This window comes from Miniopterus natalensis, chromosome 3, assembly GCF_054644295.1.
Source record: "Miniopterus natalensis isolate mMinNat1 chromosome 3, mMinNat1.hap1, whole genome shotgun sequence".
Classification (NCBI taxonomy): domain Eukaryota; kingdom Metazoa; phylum Chordata; class Mammalia; order Chiroptera; family Miniopteridae; genus Miniopterus; species Miniopterus natalensis.
This window is the reverse complement of record NC_142083.1, coordinates 12,124,947-12,148,156: the sequence shown is the minus strand read 5'-3', so window position 1 is coordinate 12,148,156 and position 23,210 is coordinate 12,124,947. Positions and strand designations below refer to the sequence as shown.

Genomic DNA, 23,210 nt, shown 5'->3' with positions numbered 1-23,210 from the left:
GCATCTCTAAAAATGCTTGATATGTTCTTCTTCTTTCCAGATATCCTCTGAGAGCCAAGCAAAGAGCATTAAGGAAGACAGGAGGGATGGTGCTGAATTCAGTCCACTGAAAAACCACGCATTTCAAGGCGAGGTCCCCACTGCCCAGAGCCTGGACCGTGTCACCAGAATGAGAACTTACTGGTACTTCTTGCTACTCTTTTGGGTTGGTCAGCCCTACCCAACTTTCTCAACTCCTTTATCTAAGAGGACTAGTGGTTTCCCGGCCAAGAAAAGGGCACTGGAGCTCTCTGGAAGCAGCAGGAATGAGCTGAACCGTTCAAAAAGGAGCTGGATGTGGAATCAGTTCTTTCTCCTGGAGGAGTACACGGGAACCGGTTATCAGTACGTGGGCAAGGTAGGACTCCACCGGGCGCCTTGGCATTGTGGTTTTAAAAGCCTGCAGGAGTTACTACTAATAAATAGACCGGGAGGATGTGAGCTGTTCCCCAATACAGTAAGAATTGTTGCTTATCTGGTGAGACTTTTTTTTCCCCACTTGAGTAGTTTCAGGAAGAAGAAATGTTAGCACTGTGACAAAGAAAGAGAAATGCCCCAGTTGGAAATGAAACGCCCACAGCCATCCGCGCAAGATTATCATAAATCCTTTAATTTTTACTTTAGCTTGAAAAATATGGCCCAGCTTGTTCTATGATGCAGGATGTATTAAAAATAGGAATAGAGCGATTAAGCCGTAAGGAAAGGAAGGTTCCTTTTTCTCATTCTGAAAGCAAACATTCCGAGCTTTAGTTCTTCGGCCAGGTTCAAATGAACTATTTCTTAACTCTGATACCTACGGTGCCGGCCATTCTCTGACCGAATGGAGCCCTTTGTCCTCAAAACCCCACCACTGCCTTAGGTTGGCTGTTGGCACTGCTGCTGCTGTTTTGTCTTTTCTCAGATAATTGGCAAGAGCCGGGCATTTCAGAGGCTCGTGATTTAACTGTGGCGAGGTTCACAGAAGAGACAAATGGTTATGGAGAGGTGCTATTTCCAAATATCATCTGACCATTTTATTGACTCCAGAACGCGGGATGAGGCGGCGGAGCTTTGATTGCCCTTGGCGATCGCTGGAGCTGAGTCAGGGAAACGGCTCGGTTTCACTGTCATCGTCAGTTTCGCTGGCATTTTATCATCAGCTCCATTCTCGTTGCAGAATATCTGCATACTGTAGAGATATGGAAAACAAAAACCCAAGGATACAGGCTTGAACTTTGTGGGTTCTGTGTTTCATAGTGTGGTATTGATAAGAAAAATCATGGTCACACACCCTCTACATAAACAAACTGGGAAGGAACATAGCAGAGGAGGAATGTCCTCGTTTATGATCGCAGCTGTGATTTCAGACATCAAGAGCAGGGTATGCAAATTACATAAGTTGTGCAGATTCCAGGGGCTACACGGTCACACTTCAATCTGTTATCAAACGGCCCCGAATAACCGCGCAGACAGTCTCTTTAAGTATTTACCACTATAAAGGAAGGAGAGCCATCCGCGGCGTGGGCTGAGGACCAGGCATTGTTCCAGTGAAGTGAATTATTAATGTGGAATAACGCGGGAGAGGAAGCATTCGGGGAAGGGGGGCGTCCACACGGTCCCCAGGGGCCCGGCCTCGCGTCTGCTGTGCGGTTCCCACGCCGGGCGGCTGCGGGGAACAGCCCGCGGCCTTGTACTTCTCTCCCTTTCCTTTGTGAAATTTCAGGTAGCGCTGCACCAACAGGGTAATGGTGTAAAAGCAATTAATAATCTTATCTCCTTTGGAGCACTTTTTAGAACACAAACGGCACTGCTGTCACTGAAGTTTTTTCCAAGTGCTTTGTCTAAATAATTGCTCCTTTTCTGCGTTTTTCTCCTCAAATTGTGATGCCATTGCACGACAAAAATACCGCGTAGTTTTAAAGAAAAGCAGGCTATTTCAGGACACCAGAGGCAGCCATGAGTGCAGCCGCACAGGGATCGCTTTAGGATCATGGCTGTGAGAGGCAGTGTTGCCACGGGGACAAGTCGTGAGCTGTGGGCACAAGCAGGCCTGAGCTGAGTCTCTGTGCTGCCAACTGCCAGTCGTGCGGCCCGGGCCGGTGACTAACCTCTCCAGGCTTCAGTTTCATCACCTAGAAAACACACCAGCAATGCCTGCCTCGCCGAGTTGCCACACAGTCAAGTGAAGTGAGAACTAGCGGTTGGCACATAGTAGGGGCATAAAGAAGTTGTTCTTATTGGTGAAAAATCCACTGTGTGCGCTCTGTTACATTTACTGGTAATGCACTGAAGTGGAAGGTTGATTTTTATATCATTGCAAAAGTAAAGTGAGGTCACTAATGGATCTCTCAGTGGGCGGAAAATGTAGAGGAGAGAGGCAAAAATCCCTTCACAGTCACGGCTTCAATCTGATTGGCTGGGTTTGGGTATTTTATTGGCAGCGAGATAGATTTCCCTACCGCACCTTCGTCTGCCCCTCCCCTGAAGTTATAGCACGGCTGGAGAAGAAAGCCACGGGCAGTAACTGAAGATGTCATAGTAACATCAGATGTGTGAAAGAGGTATTCTCGCACTATTGACAGGGTGTTTTCCCGAATCTGTCTTTGGAGTTATGTTTTATTAATAGACAAAAGGATTAGATTATAATGCGCTTTGTACCACAATTAAAAATAGATAAAAAATAAATAAAAATTTGAAAAGGAAAAAAAAATCACGGATGGGGCTCCTCATGTGGCAACAAGTTGTCCACTTTTAATAGATTTGGAATAAAACAGATGCCTGATGAGATTATCCAAATCTACAGGGTCAAGAAACTTTTGAAAACAAATATATCAGACTACAGCAGAGGTTCCAAACTTTCTCGGCTCACAATGCTCTTGATGTCTCAATAATTCTTTTCACAGTGTCCTTAGGTCAAAAGAAATAGCGAGGTCCAAACTACTTAATAGGTATTTATGTTCTAAAAAAAGAAATAACTGTTGGACAAAAATATGCATCCGTTAACAGAAAAAAAATATTTTCATTTCATTCTTAAATAACCGGTTACTTACTAATGGAAAGTGTGTGCCTACTGGGCACTGCACAGCTTCTTAGACTGGACACCGCCCCTCATTTCCTTTCTACATTGACTTTTGCACTGTACTTGCCTTCTACAAGTGCTGGGAGGAAGCCAGCCTCCTAAATAGGTAACATCATCTAAAGGAACGTCACACCACCTACTGTTGAAACTGTGAACCACTCTGAGCTAGTAATTCACAAGGTGTCTGACAGAGCTCAAGTGTTGCATTATTTCCCTGGAAATTTAAGAATGTTTCCTGGTGCCACAGTGAGTTCCTTGCTGCACCCTGGGTACCTCAGTGAACACTCTGGGGACCATTAGACTACAGTTAGATTCCCATGTACAGGTGTACAAAGGTTAATGGAACCGTGGCCCTGCTAAATAATAGTTACTTAGAGCCCCTTCTTGAGGCCTGAAACTGGAAAGATTCATCTGTACATGTAACAGATAGAAGCGCTGACTGAGGAAAAGTAATGCAGTTGAGCAAATACACTTAAATTAGAAGAAAAATGTTTTTACATGATAAGCATCAGTTTGTATTTGTATTTGTGTCCATTGGTTCCAAGTATTCTGGGGTAAGTCAATAGAGGTGACAGTGACGATTGTGGAGCGAGGACAATGCGAGAGTTGGTGTGGGGGCAAAAGGCTGTCAGGTGTCCAAAGAGAAAAAAGATAGGTTGACATGAGCATCCAAGAAGCAGTGGAAGACAGAGTCTGAAGGCTGGATGACAATAAAGTGAGTAGACGAGATCATAGTTAAAACTTGAAGCACAGGGGCAGTAAGACCCTCCTCCTCTTCCTATCTTAATACTCAGCATTTCACTGTGTCCATGGCCGGCAGGATGAACACAGAAGCATGGACTCTGCGGGTTAGGGAGGCTGCACTTACTGCAAATAACTGAGATGCTGACAAGCCAAACTCTGATGTATGAGAAAATGTCAACACCTGACTCACCTACACGGTGGTGGCAGGTGGAGTAACAAGGTAGGAAGAAGTGGCCCTGCACTGGGTAAGAGTTTTCGAGCTTAAGATATAGATATAGATACAAATAAGGAATATGGTTTCCTTTCAAAATACATGACTATTTCGGGGCAACTCTGAGCTGATTTAACATAAGCAGCATCTGTGTCACCTGGGGGCTTATTAGATATGCCGAGTCTTGGGCCCCACCCGGGAAGCTGCGTCCCCAGGTGAACTATGTGCACATTAAAATTTGAGAAGTGCTGCTTTTAAAAATACCTTCTCTGGGTCTCCCCTCCCCAGAGATTCTGATCGAGTTGGTTTTTAATTAAGTATTTATGATTCCAATATGTGGCAAAATTTGAGAACCGCTGCCCTGGGAGAATATTATTGACAATAATGATAACAAAATGTGGCAAGTTCAGTGATAAAAAGTATTCTGGAAATATAAAGGAGAGGGCCAGCTGGGCGTGGGGTTCAGCAGAGCTTCCCAAAGGAGGCGATGATGTTGAAGAACCGCTTCAAGGTGTTAGCTCACACTGTGCAGGGAGAATTACAAGGACCTTCCAATTAATCCGCTGCAGAAGCCAAAGGAGAGAAAGCCAAACGTTCAGAGATTTCCAGACAGAACAGCCGGGACAGTGAAAGTGTCACTAATGCTGGCACAGAAAACAGAAAGAGGTGCATATTTTCCCATCCAGGGTCACAGGGAAGAGTATATGATTTTATACAAAACCTACTTAGGTTATCTTTGGCTCATATAAAAATAGGAAGAAAGCATCGTAATTTCACATTTTAAGAACAACACCATGCCCTCCTGCCAGCTTTATGTAATGTAGCAATTCCTTGATGACTGGTATATAGCGTGAGATTAAGTTCAATAGGAAAGAAGAGAATAGGCAGATATTGATTAGATTTCCAAGGCACAGGCATTCATTAATACAAAGATAAATAGATTTAAAAACCTCAGAACTTTGCACAGTCTTAGGCGAAAGATTCGCATAGCGTCATTAAACAGGCCCCAGCAAAGCTGAGTCTCCCTGTCCCCTTCCCTTCACCCTTCACAATGCCCTTTGTCTTCTCCTTCCACACAATGTACACATAAGACTAATCTCCATTGGAAGCGTTTGAGATGCTTCTATTTTTAGTAGCACACCAAGAGATCTGTTTTTATGGAATTTGAAACTGTATTTTCATAGATATTTTCTGATGCTTGCTTTTTAGAAGTTGGTGATGGTTTTCTTTGGTGGAGCTTTCCAAAAAATTGATACACTTTTTTAAATATCATGAAAATGTGGGTTCTATTTGGAGCTCTAATGTACAGGTCTTCCTAATATGCCTTTCTGTTGAGTCTTTAAAATGAACACTTACCTGATTCAACGAAGCCAGTAGTCTTAGGATAATTAGACAATAATGTTTTAATGGCCCATAAAAATAGAAGTCATCAGCCGAATACACCTTTAAAATTAGGGATGAACAAATTATTTGTCCCTATAATTACATGATCCAAAATCAGTAAACATAAAGCAATATTTTATATTCTGAAAGGTCATATAAAAGATGCTATCATTAAAATATTGCTTTATTATATTTCTATTTTTTTCTGAAAAGAGCATAAACTTAAGAGTAGAAACCTCCTGGTGCTAATTTGATGGATGATTCAGAGACTCATTTAACCCATCACTTCAAACAGCAGCAGCGGATGAAAGCATCATCACAGTAACATTTACTGAGCGTTACTTTGTTCCAGACACCCTGCCAAGTGCTTCATGTGTATAAACTCACTGGACCCTCACAGCAACCTTAATGCCCACATATTAGTCATATCCCTGTTTTATAGATGAGTAAACTAAGGCTCAGAGCAGCCAGGTATTTTAAGCCAAAGTCTCACACTGCCGGAACTTGGCAGCTGGCCTCTGTCTAACCTGATAACTATTCAGTTATATGTCCCTCACACAAACCTACTGCTTCCCAGAGCCAGTTTGAAAAAACAGACACACAACATGCTTTGGTGTTCAGTGATTGAATTCAACTGGACATCACAAATACCTACTGAGAACCTGCTGTGTAACAGCCAAGAGTAGAAAGAAAAAGAATTTTATTTTAAAAAGCTACTTTTAAAGAGCTACACAAATATGTTTGCATGAATATTTTGTGCTCTCCTTTTATTTTTTTTCTTGATTATAATTTCCAGAACACATCAGTGAAATTCAAAATAGTTACATGTGAGTATTTTAAAATTAGATATGCACTCAATGGTCTTTTGGGTCATCATGATGAAAAAGTGTCTTTTCTTTTTATTTCTCTTGATAGCCTCAAAACTTCTGTTCTGGTTCAATGGCCTGCAATATTCTTTTCTCGTGAGTCAGGACAAGGGCCTTGAGCACATCTTTCTTCTTCATCATTTAAATTTAATGCTCAGCCATTTAACATTTTTATATTTCAACTGTTAGTATATTTTGCTTGTTAAATGTACTTTTTTAAAAATGTCTCAAGAAGTAACTTCCCAACTGCCAATATTGGCAGTAATCCTCATTTTGTTTCCACTACCAGTCAACTAATTTCACTTTCTTAATGACAAAAGCTTCAGTTTGCTAGTTGATGCTAAGAAAATGTCCCATTTAACAGCAATTCTCCGAGTCTTAAACTTCCCTCTCTGCATAGTTGCTCATGTGGAGAACAAAACAGTTAGGATGTCTGATGCTGGTCGTAAACCCAAAGGCAACTTCCAGCTGCCTGGGTCACGGAGTAAAGTGTTGAAAGTCAAGAAGGACCCAACCCAGAATTCTCCCACTTCCAAGTCATTATGCCTTCGCTTATAATTCAATTTGTCAACAAAATGGAGGGATGAAGGTGAATAAATGAGAGTTAAGGGTTTGGATTCTTTCTGTTCCCACTGAGCTGTTTTATCTCCATGCTCCACAAGTCAAACAGAGCTAGAGGTTGATGGAAGGTTATAGAGACTCTACAAGCTCATTATAACAAATCCCCCAGAATCTAGCCCATGGACATTGTTAAGTATTTCTTCACTGATCGCCTTAACTTGTTTGTACTATTATTGAACCATGTAATGCTTGATTTGCACCAGAGTTCTTCGTTTTTTGTCACATTATGGGTCTGCCATAGCAGATGGAAATATAAATATGCAGAATGCCAACATCTAGTTTATATTTCTTTTAAAATCAAAATCCCAGACATATTGGTGATCAACAGTCAATAGGTTCTTAAACCACAATCTTTGTCATTTCCATTGATATGAATGACAGCATTAGAATAGTATTTTAAATATGACAAGTATATATTGTAACCAGAATTACAAACTTAACTGTTAGAAAGCAGTACCTCTCTAGTCAAAATTAAATATATCTTCAAATGCTCTACCTTCTTTTACCAAAAATAAACAGGCTTTTGATAGGGGTCCTACCTTTGATAATTAATTTCATCAAATTTAGAGATTATGCCTGGATCTTAATGTGTCATTGGAAACTCAAGAAGGCATCTCTTTTTGTGTAGATATAGGCTGCTAGTAGCAAACTCCCCCTTCCTATAAGCTTTCATATAGTCAGTTATTAAGATGATAATGTGATATAATCCTAGTGAGCATGCTAAGTACATCAGTATTCCTTCCAACCGGGAACTGAAGAAGGGGCTGAAAGAAGGTACAGAATTCCCCAGAAGACAATAAGAGATTTTTTTCTTATTGCCATTATTGATAAGTAAGTAAAAGTAACAAGTATTCTCAAAGGTCCATGTGAGGCATCAAATTTGAAATTATGCGACCTGGAATAAGAAGAAAAGCAGCAAGCCAAAATATTTCACTGGATAAATACTTATAGTTTCTTCCAGTTTCCCATTCACCGAGAATGCATGTACACAAGAAAAGAGTCATCTTAAAAGATTAAAATGTATACCTGTGTGAAATATATGAATAAATATTTTAGGTGCATTGGTGTATTCAGCAGACCTGAGGGCAGTAATAAAAGCGTAACAAAAAGCTTGAAATATCACTCTGGATGTGGGATTTAATGCTGACTAGAGGGAACAGAGATTGGAGTTAAGAAGGCAATTGAAGAAGTTATCTCAGCTGCGGCATTTTCGAATAGCTTTGGAGAGAAAACGCTTCTCATTCACTCAGCGATTACTCGCCGGAGAGGGGCACGTTAATAGCAGAGGCAGCCTGCCCGTGTCGAGCCCCAGCCACTCGGCGGCCACCTGGGGATGCTGAGCCAGTCACTTAACCTCCCTGTGCCCCCCGTTTCTTCCGCTGCTCAGTGAGGGGAGCCACAAAGTTATCGCAGCTGGATTAAGTAAGTGAACGCCCAGGAAGGGCGCAGAGCGGGGCCTAGCGTGTCGCGCGCCCTGGGAGGGGACCGAGGGAGGACCGGGACAGGCGGGGCCGCGCCTGCAGAGCACGAAAGAATGAAGGGAAGGAAGAGCCGAGGGGCCCAGCGCACCCCGCCGATGCTCCTGCAGGGGAGCCGAGCGCTGGGGGCCGAGGCATCCGCAGATACGACCAACGCTCCACCACTCGCAAGGCTAAGTCCACATACAAATACCGAGTTTTCTTCATTATCCAACCAAACGAAAATAAAGGGCGCGCTCAAGTCACGTTATTTGACGATCGGCAGTGTGACTCCCGTCCATCCTCTTATTAAGGCTATTTATCGTTATTTCCTTTTCAAACATCCGTTTGCACCACAACTGGGAGTTTATGTTATTTAAATTCCTGAGAAACGTTAAGTGTCCCAGCAATTCAGAAAGTGACTATAGTACGTCAGGGATACTAATATCTTAGGTTGGAATTATTATAATTAAGTTGGAGTAATATCACAATCTCTTTACATTATTGAATCAGAGTTTTATTATGGGAAAACTACTCTTGATTTAATTGTTTAATTACCCTGAGTACTTCACCTTTTAGAGCAAACTAATGAATTTCTTGTTTAAGGTTGAATTCTGACCTTCAGTAATTGAGTAGTGTTTTATATTGGATCCCAGCGCTGCTCTTTTGTAATATTAGTACTTTAGATATTAAATTTATACCTCTGAATACTTGTGTCTTTGTAAACTCTGCACATCTTGCTCATCTCGGTATCCTCCAAGGCGCCCGGCACAGACTCTGCACGTTGGAAACAGTCAGATAGTACTTAATTAAGCTGCAGTGACCACAAAAGATGAAAATCTGCTGTGCTACCTAAAAACCGCCTCCCACCTTGTTGATGGGAGCGGTTTGGTGGGGGTATCACCGATGGTGCTTTGCGTCATTGAACTGACAACTGAAAATCTAGTCTTTAAAGTTCAAGGATAGATTAGACAGTAAACATATAAACCAAATTTATTATGAAAGTCTGCCCGTGGAAACTACCTCTGAAATTTTCCCATCAAAGTGACACAAGTATTTATGATACAATAGGAGAAAACTCAGGCTTGCTTAGTGCAAACCAGAGAAACTAAAGACAACACAGTTGTGTGTCATGAGCTAACAAGTAAGATAAAAAGGAAATATATAGCAAATAATATCACATCATAAACGCTGGCTCCTTTAAGACTTCTTACAAATGAAAATCAGACATTATTTAGGGTCTCAGTAGAAGAAAGTTTGAAACAAAACGAGAAAGAGCCAGAGTTAACCAAGAGAAAACACGTTTCTTTTTCTTCAAATTCCTAAGAAGACACCAAGTGCAGACAATTCAAGTGCTCAGGAAAAGAGAAATAATTTAAGACCTGAGAATGCTGATTGTGATGATTCACAAAAGCAAAATAAACAATAAAGACAAATGTGATAATACAGGGAGAGAAAAATTCAATATAATGACTAATTCTTTTTTTTACCAACTATACAGTCTTCTAATCAACATATTTTTAGTTCTCACAGGAAAAAATAATCATCTCTGGAGAGTAATCTCATCTTAATTCTTTCTACTATTTACGTTATAAGTACAATTCAGAAGGGAAATGTGAAAGAGGAGATGCAAAGAAAATTCTGCTTCAAAATACAGTCATGCAGAACCTCAGCGTGCTTTTATTGTTATCTTTTCATAAATTGGAAAGCATAAGAATCTGGCTCATTCCCTTACTTAATCTGTAGCTTAGAGCTTCATTTTTTTTTTCCCAATGAGGGTAAATACCCGCCAGGAAGACAGCTTCCCCTTTTGAAATCAAGTAAAGCATTTATTTTTTTTGCATCTCCTCAAAGTTTGAGATTATTTCCAAATAAAAGATTTTTTTAAATTTAAAAAATAAAAATCAAGGAAGGCAGAGTAGATTATAAGAAATTACTTTCTGATCCGACTTGTATGTTCGGTGTTCCACCCATCCTCCCAACTATGTGTACAATGTAAAAAAGAGTAAGAGGGGGAGCTATTTACCCTGAGTTAAAGCTATGATCCTGGTGATTACCAACCCACCTGCCTCTTAAAGGGAAATCTGGTTTTAAAATTAAATCAGGAAAACTAGGGCGACCTGGGCAAACTTGAGTGGCAGTCCTCTGTTCAGTTTTATTTCCTTTACAACTGTCTACACATCACTGACTTAAGCTTCACAATGACAAGGCGGCACTCAGGAGCAAACCATCAGCTACTTCTAAAGGGGACGGAGCAGAAAACACAGCACAAGGGAAGCCATCCCCTGGCAGGCAAGAGGCAGCACGGATTGTTTTTAGAGTTTCATGGCAGAAAGTTTGTCATGAGATCAGGAGCTGTGATAATATTATCTCCCATTCTTTCAGGCACTACCGTTTAGGATGTGCTCTCACAGGGAAGAGCCTTCCTCCAGTGATTCACAGGAGGGCCCCCCACTTGAGGAAACAGAGTCCAGAGGGGTTAGGAGACCGCAGAGCATCGCCAGCAGGGCCAGGGCTGGGGGCTGGAGTCCAGGTTTTCTGGTGTGGTTACGTCTGATGCTCTTCCCTGACACCACATTATTAAGATATTAAAGTCGCAGAGAGTATTTCAGACAGGGTGGGCACATGAAGTAATAGCATAAATGCTCAGGAGCTGGAGCGCTCAAGTTCATGGCTCTCACATGACTGCGAGGACTTACCCAGAGTAGCCGTTGGGACACACACATTTCTCTTCACGGACTGTTTCACAGTTAGTTCCCTTAAAGCAAAAAAAGAAGAGTTGTTCAAATCATTTAAGAATTTATAAGCTGGTTCCCAAGCAAGAAAAACTAATAAATGAGCTCATAATCTTCTCTCCTAGAATTGCTCACCATTATTTCCTTGACTGTATGAGTAGGTTACAGAATTCAATTTAATCATCATTTCCCGAGCACATACGGGATGCTCGAGAGTTATGCATTTGAATAAGAAATAGTCTCTCCCTCCAGTAAACTACATGTTTTATAAAGATATGGCTTTAACTTTTTAAATCCCAAGTAAGAGTCAACATAAGATTATTATATCCAATATGATTTTTACCTTTGAAGAAAAACATATTTGAGGAAAAGTCTATTAGCTAGGGAGAAATGTAATTTTTAAAATGTCTGCTGTTTGATTCCTGTGTCTTAAATGTCTGCATTTATCTGTTAATATTTTCTTCCAAAGTGTAGTGTCAGAGATAGAGGGAGAGAGGGAGAGAGGGAGAGAAAGAGAGAGGGGCAGGGGGAGTGTGTGAGTGTGTGTGTGTGTGTGTGTCCTTAGATTTGTCAATTACTGAAGAGATAATGCTATAAGGCGAAAAAGCAGGATTAAAACTGGCGAGTTACAGGCCTTGCTAAATCAATTTTTGACTGGGTATCTGGTTCTCCACTTGATTTACCACTGGCATTTTGAAAATGAAAATGTTAGACTAAGCAAGAGCTGAGACGAATGCCTTAGTGTGCGGAAGACCTTGGACTTCCAGAGCCAAGCACAAGGCAGTAAACAATGCCTTTTTGGGGAAGCAACTTCACGCAGTGCATAAGCCAAAAGGCATTTGTTTAATTGATAAATCCAGAATGAACAATAACATCTATTACAGTTTGTATCATTTGTGCCAATACAATTTACAAATAACTTAGCCTGGGGCCTAATAAATACAATGAATCCAGACACTTTTGAAATCATCCTAGGAAGTGTTGTCAGGCAGATCTTGGTATCCTTCCTGGCTCTGCCCTTAACTTTGGGTAAGTTACTTAATCTCCCTGACCTCAGGTTCTCTGAAACAAATGGAGAAAGTGGTGCTTATCTCCTGGAGCTGTTGTGAGACTTAGTCGATGTAACACACGAGGCACTTAGGCAATACCTGGCACATAGTGTCAGCGAAGGTTAGTTTTCTTCCCTCGTCACTGGGATTCTTGAAGGAACACATACACTTTCAGTTCACCTTGGATCCCAAAGATAGGGAACTACTGTCTTAGTTTTCTATTTCTGCTGTAGCAGGTTACACAAACTTAGTGGCTTACAACAGTACAAGTGTATGATCTTGCACTTCTGGAAGTCAAAAATCTAAAATGGGTTTCACCGGGCTCAAACCAAGTTGTCGGCAAAGCGTCCTTCTGGAGGCTCTGGGGAGGATCCCTTTCCTTGCCTTTTTGAGCTTCTAGAGGCACCTGCATTCCTTGGTTCATGGGTCCTTCCTCTGTCTTCAAAGCCAGCACCGTAACACCTTCAAATCAATCTCTCTGCTCCTTGCACATTTCCTTCTCTGACTCCCTACCTTCCCTTATAAGGACGCTGGTGATTCTACCGGGCTCACCTGGATAATCCAGGATAATCTCTCAACCTCGAGATCTTTATTTTAATCACACCTGTAAAGGCCTTTTTGCCATATAAGGTAACACAGTCCCTGGCTCTGGGAGGTAGCGCTGGGCCCTCTCTGGGAGTGATTATTCTGCCTACCGCAACTACTAGAGCACGAAAGTTTTGTTCATTTAATAGTTACTTTGGTGCTTTGGACATTAAATTCAAGGTATTGAGTATAAAGTATAAATGTCAAGGAAATTAATAAATTTCTCCTGTGTTTAGATGGAAATTTTTTTTCACTTTTAGCACTTTGTCAAAAATTCTCCTCCACATAACACAAGGTCTTTTTCGGTGGTTATTAAATCTAACAAAAGGAGAAAGATGGAATTGAGTGGGGTCATGTGTTATCTCTGCAAAGGCAGAGCCCTTTATGGTATAATTTGAATAAATTTTAAAAGTTATAATGTACATAATGAGAAAAAAGATGGGAGGAGAGAAAGATGATAGATGATGATAGAGAATGCCATCAGTGGTTCTCAGTGGAGGCAATGTGTCCCCCAGAGGACATTGGGCAATGTATGGAGACCTTCTCGGTTATCGCAACTTGAAAGGCGCTATGGGTATCTAGTGGGTAGGGTCAAGGATGCTGATAAATAGGACAGGTACCACTACGAAGAGTTTCCCAGCCCAAACTGTCAGTGGCATAGCGGTTGAAACATCCTGCATTAGATCTCTGAAGCTCGGCACTTAAAATATTGTCTGGAATAGAGTGAGCCTTTAACGAATGTTCACAGAGCTGAACGTAAACATCCAGAGAAGATACTTGTGCTGTGGTTCACAGACTAGACTGTAGGGTCAGACGCCCGAACTCAAATTCTGCTCCTGGTGGTTGTATGATCCCGAGAAATTACTTAACTTTTCTCTTGCCTCAGCTTCGCTTTAGTTTAGAGGGGATAGGAAGAGATTCATGATGAGTAAAAAAGGTGTATAACCTATGTAATAAGTTCAGCATATTTTCTAGCCCATACTATGGGCTTAATAAATGCCTGCTATTATTATTTTCCCAAATCCCAGCAAGACCAATTCTCAAATGGTGACTAATATAAAAGAACACTTTAAAGATAAAATACTTCCATTGTTATAAAATCTACTGAATTATTTAAGTTGTATAGAAGAAAATCATTTTTCCAGGTCATTACAAGAGGCAACATGGTATGAACAGAAAAAAAAAACAACCCAGGATAGAGAGATAGCCCAATCCTAGGTTTTGCCAGAGAGAAAGAGATTGTCCAGATTCTCTTAGAGCCCATTTAATGTATCAAAAGATGGGCCTGGCCAACTACAACAAAACTCACTCATCTCATTTATACACGTGATCACCCAAAAATGACTGGTGCCAGGCTCAGAGCTGCAGGTCATGCTTCCACCCCAGGTATCTATGTTCTCAGATTTTATAGTGGGAATCGGCTCTTCCTCCCACCAAAACTCACGTGGTCAGGTATTCCTGAGGCCAAGGGAGCGATTTCACATTTCTGCCTATTAAATACGTGCACACACACAGCCCTGTGTGTATCTGAAGTCACTTTTACTGCCCTGAGACTGTTTACCTGAAGTCCTTAAAGGGGGCCAGGGAGCAGGGGCAAGTTCGTGGGTAAAGGTGAAAGCAGAATGGTTTTCCCTTTTCCCTCTGGCAATCATGCAGCAAGGAGAAGCCCACTTGAGCTCCCAGCAGCCTTCCAAAGTTTCTCCAGGGCAGAAAAGAGGCGCATGGTCCTATAGATGGTACCTACCAAGGACAAAGCGACTCTGTAGCTACAACCCTACATGCCAAGGACAGTGGAGGAGTCACAGCCAGACACCAGGGCCTATGTGACGGCTATGGGGGAGGCAGGATAGAGCTGGTCACCTTGGACCTTCAGGAGCTGAGGTCGTGATTCCACCTGACAAAACCACAGACACCACTGAGGAAAGTAATAGACGAGAGATACTGTCTAGAGATCAGCAGGCCAGAGGGCAGGTACAAGGACTACCCTTGGTTCTCAAAGCCTCAAATTTCCCTCTGGTTCAGGCCATGTGGCTCTCTCTTCTGACACCCAGATGTCATCTTGGACTGGATCAGGAGCAAAGGGAGACGGCTGAAACCAGAAAAACTAGGATTTATTTAAAAGAGTTATCTGAAGAGACGGAATCATTGAATCAGGCAGACTTTATTGAATTGCACTAAATTATTGACTTGATATTCAACCTAATATAGAGTTCCTAATATTCAATAGGATTCGGGCTTGAGGGATAAGCTCATTTGAAAAATAAGGAAGCTGCATCTTGCCTTGCACATCTGAGTGCAGTGTGAGAAAACATGGGATCCTGCAACTCAAGGGAAAGAGTGTTTCTATTTTAGCTGACATTATTGCTTTCGTTACCCCAGGCTCCTATCCACTCAAGGCTTCCTCTGACTTTCTCGCACACTGAGCCTTGAAACCGTGCCATGCACTCATCTGGCTGCTAAGTCACTTTTCTCCCATTAGTAAATCTAAACTTCCCCAAGAACTCTTCCTAAACCATCGAAGACCTAACACATTCCCGACTCCACCTTGTCCAGCTTACAAGTTCCTGTGCTGCTGATCTCCATCTTTTCATTTACCTTTTTATTCCTAATACTCAAAGCACTCAACTGTCTAATTTCTGCTTATATTCTGTATCTCTTACATATGATTATTTACAAGCCTAAATTGCAAGTTTGCAGAAGACAGGTATTGTTTTTTATTTGTTGCCTTATGTAGCTCTTCAAGACAATAAGTGTTTTTAAATGGTCTTGGTTGAGAGTCAAATTATGTTTATTAGGGGACAATGTTTCCATAAAATGGAGCATTTTCCATACATTATCCATGACTTTCTGCAACAGGATGCTACTTGAAATATGGTTCAGTAAAATCTTGCAGCTTCTGCACCCTTAACAGGTGACTGCTGTGCCAGTGCCTAGTGTAATTATAATGGGCAGTGTACTCAATGTACCTACAACTTCTCTGCTCTTTTCAGCAAATACAAGTGACGTTATTGTATTGAGGTTTAATTGATTATTTTAAAAATATATAGATCTGAGACAACAACTTGTATTCCTCCCTCAGATTGCTCAGATTGGACCATGTTTGGTAATAATTGCTAAATTATCTGGCAACTTTAGGAACACATATTCCTGATACACAGAGTTATCCTAAAATCAAGTGAGAAAGGGAGATGGAGGACATTAAGATTTGCTTTGCTAACACTCTCCGTGGGGCCACGTCCACAACCCAAATCCATTTATTTATTTATTTATTTATTTATTTATTTATTTATTTATTTGCTGCACTTAAAAAATAATAATAATAAATCGACAGAAAAACAGACCAAGAGCTCCTACTACCAGATGCCATAGGTATAGGAGTAAAAGTCCCGCCAGTGTCAGATGAGATGTGACTTTCTGGGGGGAAGCGGGTAATTTTTACTTGATGGTGAATTGCTAAAAGTGAACCAGATGATTAAACTTAATGGAACAGCCGCATTAAACTGAAATTAGTAAGAACATGCCTCCGGCAGCCTACAACCTTTTATTTGTTGTTGTTTAACTTCTGCCTTTACAGTGGCCGTGATGAATGACATCACAAAAGAAAAAATCCAATTAAAATCTAAGTGCTCAATAAACCCCTAATGTCTGCGTGTCATCACCCCTTTCACCAGCACTGATGTCTTATGTTTCCTCTTTTCCCCAAGAAGAGAGCAAAGAGCCGGCCTGGGGGAGTTCAAGGGAGGGGAGGAGAGTGGGGAAAATTACAGAAAGCTTCTGAGGTTCCTGGTGCCACGCCCTCCACCACACACGCCCTGCACGCGGAACTGTGGTATTACATACACCACCTGAGTGAAAAGGTGCATTTTCTCACTGCTTTTCAAATATTGATAAATCAGAATCGAAATCGGCAGAGCAATCCCTGTGCACCCTCTTAGCTGGTGTCTCGGCTGCCCTTCCATCTCGTCTCGGGTGCTTGTTCTATAAGTCATCGGAATGGTCTCTCCTGACAGCTAAAAATAAGTTTCTGATTACTTTTACCTGAATAAATCTCACAACCAGATGTGGTATTCACCCACTAAGTGTGCAACAATTACAACTGAGAGTGATGAAAGAACGGGCCCGGGGCGCCCATGATCTAGGGGAACGCAGGCTATAATAAATCACGCGGGAAAGCGGCAGTTGCCACCTGGTAGAATACTGGCTTCTGAGAACACATTTCACCTTAGAGATACCGTGTGTTTGCAAAATTGGGTTCTCAAAGTCCTCACAACAAGGTTCTCAAAGTCAAAATAACAGCAAAACCATGCTTGTTATGAACTAAGAGGTAAAAATAGTAATGATCTCTTAAATTTGGAAGGAGCTTTGCAATTTATAAAACACATACGTGCTTTTATCGCATTTACGTAGTGACTAGTATTTATATACAGGCTCTAATTGGATCCTCAAGTCAGCCTTGTCCTGTAGCTCTTATCTTCCTCATTTTACTGATAAGGAACCTGGCACCCGGAGGTTAATTGCCTGAGCTGACATCCTCTATTTGGGGAGGAAATAGAATGACCACAACCTATGGTTAGGGCTGGGGCTGCAGGGCCCCTGCGCTGTGCCAGGATGCTAACCATGACTGCCCTGCAGCCAGGACCCAATGGGCAGTGATGTTGGCTTCGTTTCTCATGAGTTAATGAAATAGCTTTTTAAGAGCTCTCTTCAGTCATTAGAATTTGATGGTGGAGAGTTAAACTTTCCCCAGTGGCTCTTTCTGTGTAATCACGGTTTCAACGTTTTCTTAGCATATCACGTTACACAAATCACAGAGTACTCCTGTTTTACATTTCTTACTGCGTTTGTCTCACTTCTAAGAAATTTCCGCCCCGTTTGCATTTATCTTCCATTATGTCTGTCAAATTGCTTTCAAGGCTACTAATTGTATGAATAATATTCTCTTCCCCAAACCCTGCTATTAACCGGCATTAGTTGTGTGGCATTGGACACAGTTTCCCATCTCTAAAAACCAGGGGGTTGCACCCAATAATCCATAAGGCCTCTTTATGCACTCAAATTCTATACTTCTGACACATTCACAGGAGCTGTGTGATTTGGGAAAGACTACATAAAATGGAACTTCAGTTTTCTTGACTCTGAGATGATGGATTCAATTAGCCCCTATTTACCAAACTGTGCTTCTTGGAAAACTGTTATGGGGAATATCAATGTGGATTACACTCAAAAAGGATTCTTTACATAAGAGAGCTCAGGAAAGCTAGGTTAAATAAAGTCAAGAACAAGTTTGAACTGTAGGCATTCACAGTCTTTCATATGTGAACGGGTGATGGACGACTCCAAGAAAGGGGCAGAATATGAGGGATTTCCCAAACATATTCAACCACAAAACCCTTTTGCATCAGCATTTTGTATAAATGATTTTCCGTGTGATACACTTTTAGAAATGTGGGGTTACATTATTTTTAGAATCCCTCTATTGCCCTGAACTTCTAAGTTTAAATTTGTTTCTAGACACTACTCTGAGCATTCCATCCAGTACTAACCAGGAGGCCACAGAGTTACTTTACCTGTTGCTATTGTTGCCATAACTGTTGTAACATGGCCTATATTGTGTTTAGATCCAGCTGAAATAAGGTGGAGATTAGCAGCCTTCCTGCTGAAACTGATTTGTCTGTATGCAGCTGATATTTATAACTGGGATTTGAAGCCAGTTCTCAATAAAGAGCACATTTTGAAAATTTGTAAGTAGGGTTAGATTAGAAGGCCTATGAGATGCTGAAGGCCTATGAGATACTGAAGGCCTATGAGGTACTGAAGGCCTATGAGATGCTGAAGGCCTATGAGGTACTGAAGGCCTATGAGGTACTGAAGGCCTATGAGGTACTGAAGGCCTATGAGGTACTGAAGGCCTATGAGGTACTGAAGGCCTATGAGGTACTGAAGGCCTATGAGGTACTGAAGGCCTATGAGGTACTGAAGGCCTATGAGGTGCTGAAGGCCTATGAGGTGCTGAAGGCCTATGAGATACTGAAGGCCTATGAGGTACTGAAGGCCTATGAGATGCTGCCTGAACTTGCTGAAGTGGGAAAAGGGGAACATGGGAAGTAACAGGAAGTCAACTCTTTGGAAATAACCTTCGGGACAGGGAACATAGGCTACTTTCTAAGTTACAATCATCCTCTCCCACTTCAAAGGTATCTTCACATTCATTAAACTCAACCCTTTACCCAGACCCATTGCCCTGACTGTTAATCACATTAGAGCCCCTGCTTGATTACCTTCAGGAGCAGGACCCCCTTACTTCCTAAGGCACATGATGCAATTCTAGGCTGGCTCTACTTTTTAGAAGGTCCTTTCCCACAGTAAACTAAAATCCAAGTGGTAAATGTCCTTATTCCGAGTGGCCTTGTAAACTATCTAGTCAGGGGATTTTTAAGGCAATGTCCATAGCGGCACTAAAGATGTTTTTCCAGTGCTTCGAGTTGAATTGCATTCATCGATTCATAAATAAATACACTAAGTTTCATATCTATTGAAAAAAATCGATTATAATCTCCATCATATTAGACTCAAAGAGGTTTACTAGCTCCCCTAAATTCAGTAAAGCAAGAGGCAGGATGTACCCTGGTCTCTCTGATTCAAAAACCGAAATCCTTTTCCCAGTAATATATTCCTTCTCTAACGGGTCTGTGTAGCTAGCAGTGAGGAGGAGAGTGTATTAGTAGAATCTAAAAGCTGCAGTAAAAACAGTTTCATTCCAGCCAGTCTATGTCCTTGGGCATCTTGGGATTACTTTTTTAGTTTCCCTTTCTTCAAAATGAGGATTACTAAATTTCCCCCAAGCTCTGTCTCAGTTCTGGAAATTTCTATGATTATAAGGCAACATGTTCATAAATGAATGGTACTTACTCTGGGGGATTTAAGTGCTGCATCCCTTGGAGAGGGTTCAGTGAAAGCAGACATTGTACAGACAGACCGTTCAGGATCACGTGGTTGACGTTTGCTTTCTCTAATTTCTTTTCCCTACACTAGTTACATTCGGACCAGGATAAAGGTGATGGGTCACTGAAGTACATCCTTTCAGGAGATGGAGCGGGAGATCTCTTCATTATCAATGAAAACACAGGGGATATACAGGCCACCAGACGGCTGGACAGGGAAGAAAAGCCCGTTTACATCCTTAGGGCTCAAGCTGTCAACAGAAAGACGGGGAAACCCGTGGAGCCTGAGTCTGAATTCGTCATCAAGATCCACGACATCAACGACAATGAGCCGATATTCACCAAGGAGGTCTACACGGCCACCGTTCCCGAAATGTCTGACGTCGGTGAGTGAGCTGTGACCCAGCAGCGCGGGGACCCTCCTCTGGCTGGTCAGCTAAGCGTAGAACCTGGGAGTGAAGTGTGCTGAGCGGGGTAAATAGAGATGCCGCCTTCTAAACGTGTCGGGGTCCAAACAATCGATATCCTTTTGTAAGTAACCCTGTGTTTCCTAATCCTATGCTAGCCTCACTTTATTATTATTCTAAAGAAAGCTGCACTGACTAACGACCTTCGAGGGTATGGAAAGTGGCAGAAGGAGAGTAGGGAAAGGAGAGGCCGCCTCGCCGACCCTCCTCCCCGCCCGGGTTCCCGTGGCTTCCTGCGCTGGAAAGCGACGCCCTCTCCACCCCTCTCCACAGCGGCCTAGGCCCCAGGGAGACTCTCCCCGTGGGAGACAAAAGCCTGGCTCTGCAGTCCAGGCTAAAGAGTAACGACTGTTGCTTTAAGTAACTGTATATTTGGAGAAGAGACTCAAAGAAACTACTTTCAATTCATAAAAAATATGCAGAGGATGTCTAGGGGATATATCCGGTACTGGTTGATGGAAATTAAGAGACTTTCATGACATTAATATTTTGTGCACAATTCTCCCAATTTTAAAGTTCACATGTGCGCTTTTAACTTGCTTAGACTGGGAGAAGGGAAACAGAATTTCAACTAAGGAAAAGAGTCCTGCTGACACCACTCTTGGCCACATCAATGTACTTCATGGGAGACAATGATAAATATTGAACTATTTGTGTAAGGGTTATTTTAATTTTCACTCAGTGTCAAATTCAAAAGGGCCGAATTACATAATAAAAATGTTTCTGTAATTCCGAGTCATCTATCAGAGCCGTTTCAGTTCACAGTCCCAAGACTTTGAAAATATTTAATCCATGGAAATGACTGTAAAACATCGACATTTTTCTCACAAAGAAGTTGCTCATCTCATTACTTGAAGCCACTTTGTTTTGTTTGAAAAAAATCACGCAAAGAGGAGGATTAGAATTTTTGTAAGAGGAAGATGTGTTAGGAATGATATTTTTCCACTAGGTGGTAAAAAGCAGGAGGAATTAATAAAGGACAGTCTTGTCGTCAGCACCACCCAGGACAAATGTAACCAAATGTGCAAGTGGTCACTGCACAATTCTTAGGGGTGCCATTGACTTTCTTTTCACAGAGAGATCATTTTTAATTGAATTTATTGGGGTGACATTGGGTAATAAAATTACATAGGTTTCAGGAGGACAATTCTATTACACATCTATTGTATACTGTCCTGTGTGCTCACCACCCAAGTCAAGCCTCCTTCCATCGCCATCTAACCTCCCTTTTCCCTCTTCTGCCTCCCCCACCCCCCTTTTCCCCTGGTCCTCACCACATTGTTGCCTGTCTACGAAGTTTTAGGGTTTTTTTACTTAACCCCTTCACCTCGTTCACCCAGCCCCCAGCCCCGCCCCTCTGACAGCTGTCAGTCTGTTCTCTATCTATGAGTCTGTTTCTGTTTTGTTTGAAGCGGTTATAGAATTAAACATGTAATACAAATATTTGGGGGTAGCCGACAGAAACATGTTTTGAGAAACGGAGGGCTTTTCCTAATTTGCACAGGCATGGCTAGCTTGACATTCATCATTATCAAAAATTAACATGTCATTACTCTGATATCTAAAGGCATCTGAAAGAAACTGCATAAAGAAACAACGGCAGGGTGGTAAAAATAAACTTTGGTGTCAAACAGACCTGAGTTGGAAGTTTTCTCTACCATTAGGCAGCAGTGTGGCGTTGGGTGAATGGCTTGATTTCTCTGATCCTCCAGTTCTGTATCTTTAAAAAATAATAACAAATGTCACCTTCTAAGGTTGATCACGAAGACAAAAAGAGAAAAGAAGTGCACAGTCCCCAGGACAATATCTGACAACTAACAGATGTTCAAAACGTCCAGACAGTCACGTTCTAAAAGCTATTATATTTTATATTGAGGTCAAATAAGAACATGTTTGCTGACTTCCACTATTAGCTCTCACTCTAAGGTAGTGATGTTCTCCCCAAGTCCCTCACTAAATTAAAATGATGTGCGCTTTATCCACCAACATGCTGCATCCAGAGCACCCAGCCTTAAATAGTACAATGCATGTGTTCAATACACGAATTGGTTAAATATTACACAAGCGATGTGAAAATTGTAGTATCCCCTAAATGTAACTTCCCTGCCCTGTTCAGAGACAGGAGAACCTCGGTAGTATCCTTACTATTTATCTACTGTGGATAACAAAAGTCAGCCACAAAATGACCTTAATCAGAAGGTCTTAGCTATTTTGGAAGTCACACACCCCTTTGAGAATCAGATAAAAATCTATGGAACTTTAGTGAAACATACATGCAAGCATTTATCTATAAATTTGTATGGAATTTTATGGAGGTTAAGGATACTTCGAAGGTTATTAAGTTACTGGTTCCCTAAAATAAGAGGGCTGATCTAAAACATCATTGCTTTCTTTGTACATTTAATTACTATCATTTTTTGGTATTACAGGTTTCAGATGTGTATCTGCTGTTTCAATTAATTCTTTATTTAATCCAAAACTACCTCTTTTAAGGTTCAAGACCTTTCAATCTCTTAGAATTATCAGGTAGATTTGTCACTTAGGATGCTTTTAACTAACAGAAAACCCAATTCAAACTAGTTTAAAAGATAGAAGAACTTACTGGTCACATTACCTAAGTCCAGAAATGAAGTGGGCTTTAGACGTGGTTAGATTGGGGTTCTAGCTATTTCTCCTTAATTTTCTGTCCAATCAGCTTTGTCCTCAGGCTGCCACCTCTAAGGTCACTAAATAGCTTCTGCATTTGCAGGCTCCTCTTCAGCATATTACAGTCCAGGAGAAAGAGCACCTATGACACAGAATTTCCCGCAAAATCATGAGCGGCCCCCTGATTGCACATTCCCCAAACTAATCCCTGTGGACAAAGTAATGCAAGATTCAGATCACCTAGGGCCTGGATAGCTTAAAAGCAGTGCCACAGCCAGAATCCAATCAACCCCCACCCTTGGAGATGGACTGCAATCAGTTCCACCCAAAGTCACGAGCATTCCCATGCTTCCCTGTAACCTAATCCTTACAGTCGATAAATGCTGCTCACATTCCTTCGGAGTGAGG

At 41.6% G+C, this 23,210-nt stretch overlaps 1 protein-coding gene and 1 long non-coding RNA gene across 3 annotated transcripts in view; one reads left to right on the top strand and one right to left on the bottom strand.

Annotated features, from left to right (window-relative positions):
• Positions 1-23,210, top strand: part of CDH6 (cadherin 6) — a 117,635-nt gene that overhangs the window by 73,514 nt on the left and 20,911 nt on the right. For both annotated transcript variants that reach the window (XM_087815332.1, XM_087815331.1), the window contains exons 2-3: positions 41-397; positions 19,781-20,075. In XM_087815332.1, coding sequence (XP_087671458.1) covers positions 170-397; positions 19,781-20,075 — 523 coding nt within the window. In that variant the 5' untranslated portion in view covers positions 41-169. The remainder of the gene's footprint in view (positions 1-40; positions 398-19,780; positions 20,076-23,210) is intronic.
• Positions 11,078-22,934, bottom strand: LOC148093436 (uncharacterized). Its single transcript, XR_015714247.1, has 3 exons — positions 22,771-22,934; positions 21,793-21,876; positions 11,078-11,137 (listed from the first exon to the last, which is right to left on the bottom strand). It is a non-coding gene; the product is annotated as an uncharacterized LOC148093436 (long non-coding RNA).